Source organism: Prionailurus bengalensis, chromosome D1 (assembly GCF_016509475.1).
Source record: "Prionailurus bengalensis isolate Pbe53 chromosome D1, Fcat_Pben_1.1_paternal_pri, whole genome shotgun sequence".
Lineage (NCBI taxonomy): Eukaryota > Metazoa > Chordata > Mammalia > Carnivora > Felidae > Prionailurus > Prionailurus bengalensis.
Genome location: NC_057346.1, coordinates 102,419,865 through 102,421,834, shown reverse-complemented (window position 1 = coordinate 102,421,834; position 1,970 = coordinate 102,419,865). Strand labels below are relative to the sequence as shown.

The following is a 1,970-nucleotide window of genomic DNA, read 5'->3' as shown; positions in this document are numbered from 1 at the left end:
GCATCAAGTCACTGATTATGATTCTAACATAATAATAATTTAACAGGACTTAGCAAAGAGCCTCTCATACCCTAGTCACAAACACTGAGAATATTTTTTATTTTATTATGACAGAGGAAAGAGAAAGAAGGCATGGGAAGGACAGAAAGAGAGGGAGAGAGAAAGAATCCCAAAAAGGCTCAGCACTACCAGTGCAGAGCCTGATGTAGGGCTTGAACACAACCATGAGATCATGACCTAAGCCAAAACCAAGAGTTGGAGGCTGAACTGACCGAGCCACCCAGGCGCCCTAACACGGAACATATTCTTAAAGCATTGGGGTTCAATAATCCATGTACTTCAGTTTAACATTTTAAAACTCATTTCTGTTCAATGACAAGTGAGAAAATTGTAATCTGAAGATATATCACTTCTCAATGACACACAGTAATAAAAATTGAATCTCAACACAAAGGTAGGACTCCCATCACCCAGCCCATGCCCTACATCTTGTGTCTATATCACCTCTCAATCTGTAGTACAAATGGTATCTAGTTTACCTACTCAGAAGAAGATTCTTCTTCTCAAACGTCCTCCTGAATGAATCCTTGACCTCTTTGTTTCTCAGGCTGTAGATAAGGGGGTTCAACATGGGGATCACGGCTGTGTAGAACACAGAAACCACTTTATTGATGTCCAGGGAGAAACTAGAACTGGGGCGTACATAGATAAAGAAGAGTGTCCCATACAGGATGGAGACAGCAGTCAGGTGTGAAGAGCAGGTGGAGAAGGCTTTGCGCCTCCCCTCAGCAGAGCGGATCCTCAAGATAGTGACCACGATGTAAATGTAGGAAACCAGGATGATCACACCACTGAGCACTCCTAGAGCTCCAGCCAAGATGAAAAGTAAAACCTGATTGACCTGAGTGTCTGCACATGCCAGGGAGAGAACAGGAAGAAGGTCACAGAAGAAGTGATTGATGGTATTTGGACCACAGTAAGGCAGGCGAAAGGCAAACGTCGTATGCGTTACGGCGCTTATAAGACCCATGGTATAAGGCCCTACCACCAGCTGCACGCAGATTCTCCGGGACATAATGAGTGTATACAACAAGGGCTTACAGATGGCCATATACCTGTCATAAGCCATGGAGGCCAACAGAAAACACTCTGTCACTACAAACTGACCAAAAAACCATAACTGGGCAGCACAACCCAAGAAAGAGATTACTTTTTTTTTCACAAAGATGTCTGTCAACATCCTGGGACCAATGACAGAAGAGGAGCAGACATCCACAAAGGACAAGTGGCTGAGAAAAAAGTACATGGGAGTGTGGAGCCGGGAATCCATCCAAATGAGGGTGATCATCCCCACATTTCCCAGAAGAGTGACCAGATAAACCAAGAGAAACATCACAAACAGAACAACCTGGTGCTGGAAGCAATTTGTTAAGCCCACAAATAAAAACTCAGTCACCAAAGTTTGATTCCTAAATTCCATTTCTCTGATTTAATCTGTAATGAGAGAAAGATTTTTCATTACAATTAATTTATACTTAAATTGTTTTTAAAAATGAATTTAACTTCTTTGGGGCACCTGGGTAGCTGGTAGTTGGCTAAGTAGTTGGCTAAGTAGTTGGCTAAGTAGTTGACTAAGTAGTTGGCTAAGTGTCTGACTCTTAATTTTGGCTCAGGTCATGATTTCATGGTGCTTGGATTTGAGCACCTAGTCAGGCTCCAAGCTGACAGCATGGACCCTCCTGGGACTCCCTTCCTCGCCTCTCTCTTGGCCCCTCCCTCACTCTTGGGCGTGCACCCTCTCTCTCAAAATAAATAAATCAATGTAAGAAAATGCATTTAACTTCCAACATTTTTCAAGTTCATAGGGTAGACTGAGAGATCACACTCTTGACTTCTACCTCCAAATGGCCATCCTCAGTATTTGCTATCTGTGTGATACTAAACACTGAACCTCTCTCAGCACTTCAGTT

At 43.0% G+C, this 1,970-nt stretch overlaps 1 protein-coding gene across 1 annotated transcript; it reads right to left on the bottom strand.

Moving 5' to 3' along the window:
• Positions 1-214: 214 nt before the first annotated feature.
• On the bottom strand, positions 215-1,751 carry LOC122483767 (olfactory receptor 1002-like). The gene has a single exon (XM_043581137.1). It carries the CDS (start codon positions 1,478-1,480, stop codon positions 536-538), a length of 945 nt encoding a protein of 314 aa, XP_043437072.1. The 5' UTR covers positions 1,481-1,751; the 3' UTR covers positions 215-535.
• Positions 1,752-1,970: the final 219 nt, after the last annotated feature.

Coding starts and splice junctions, on each gene's coding strand:
- LOC122483767 (XM_043581137.1), bottom strand. CDS start 1,480: ATGGAATTTAGGAATCAAACTTTGGTGACTGAGTTTTTATTTGTGGGC.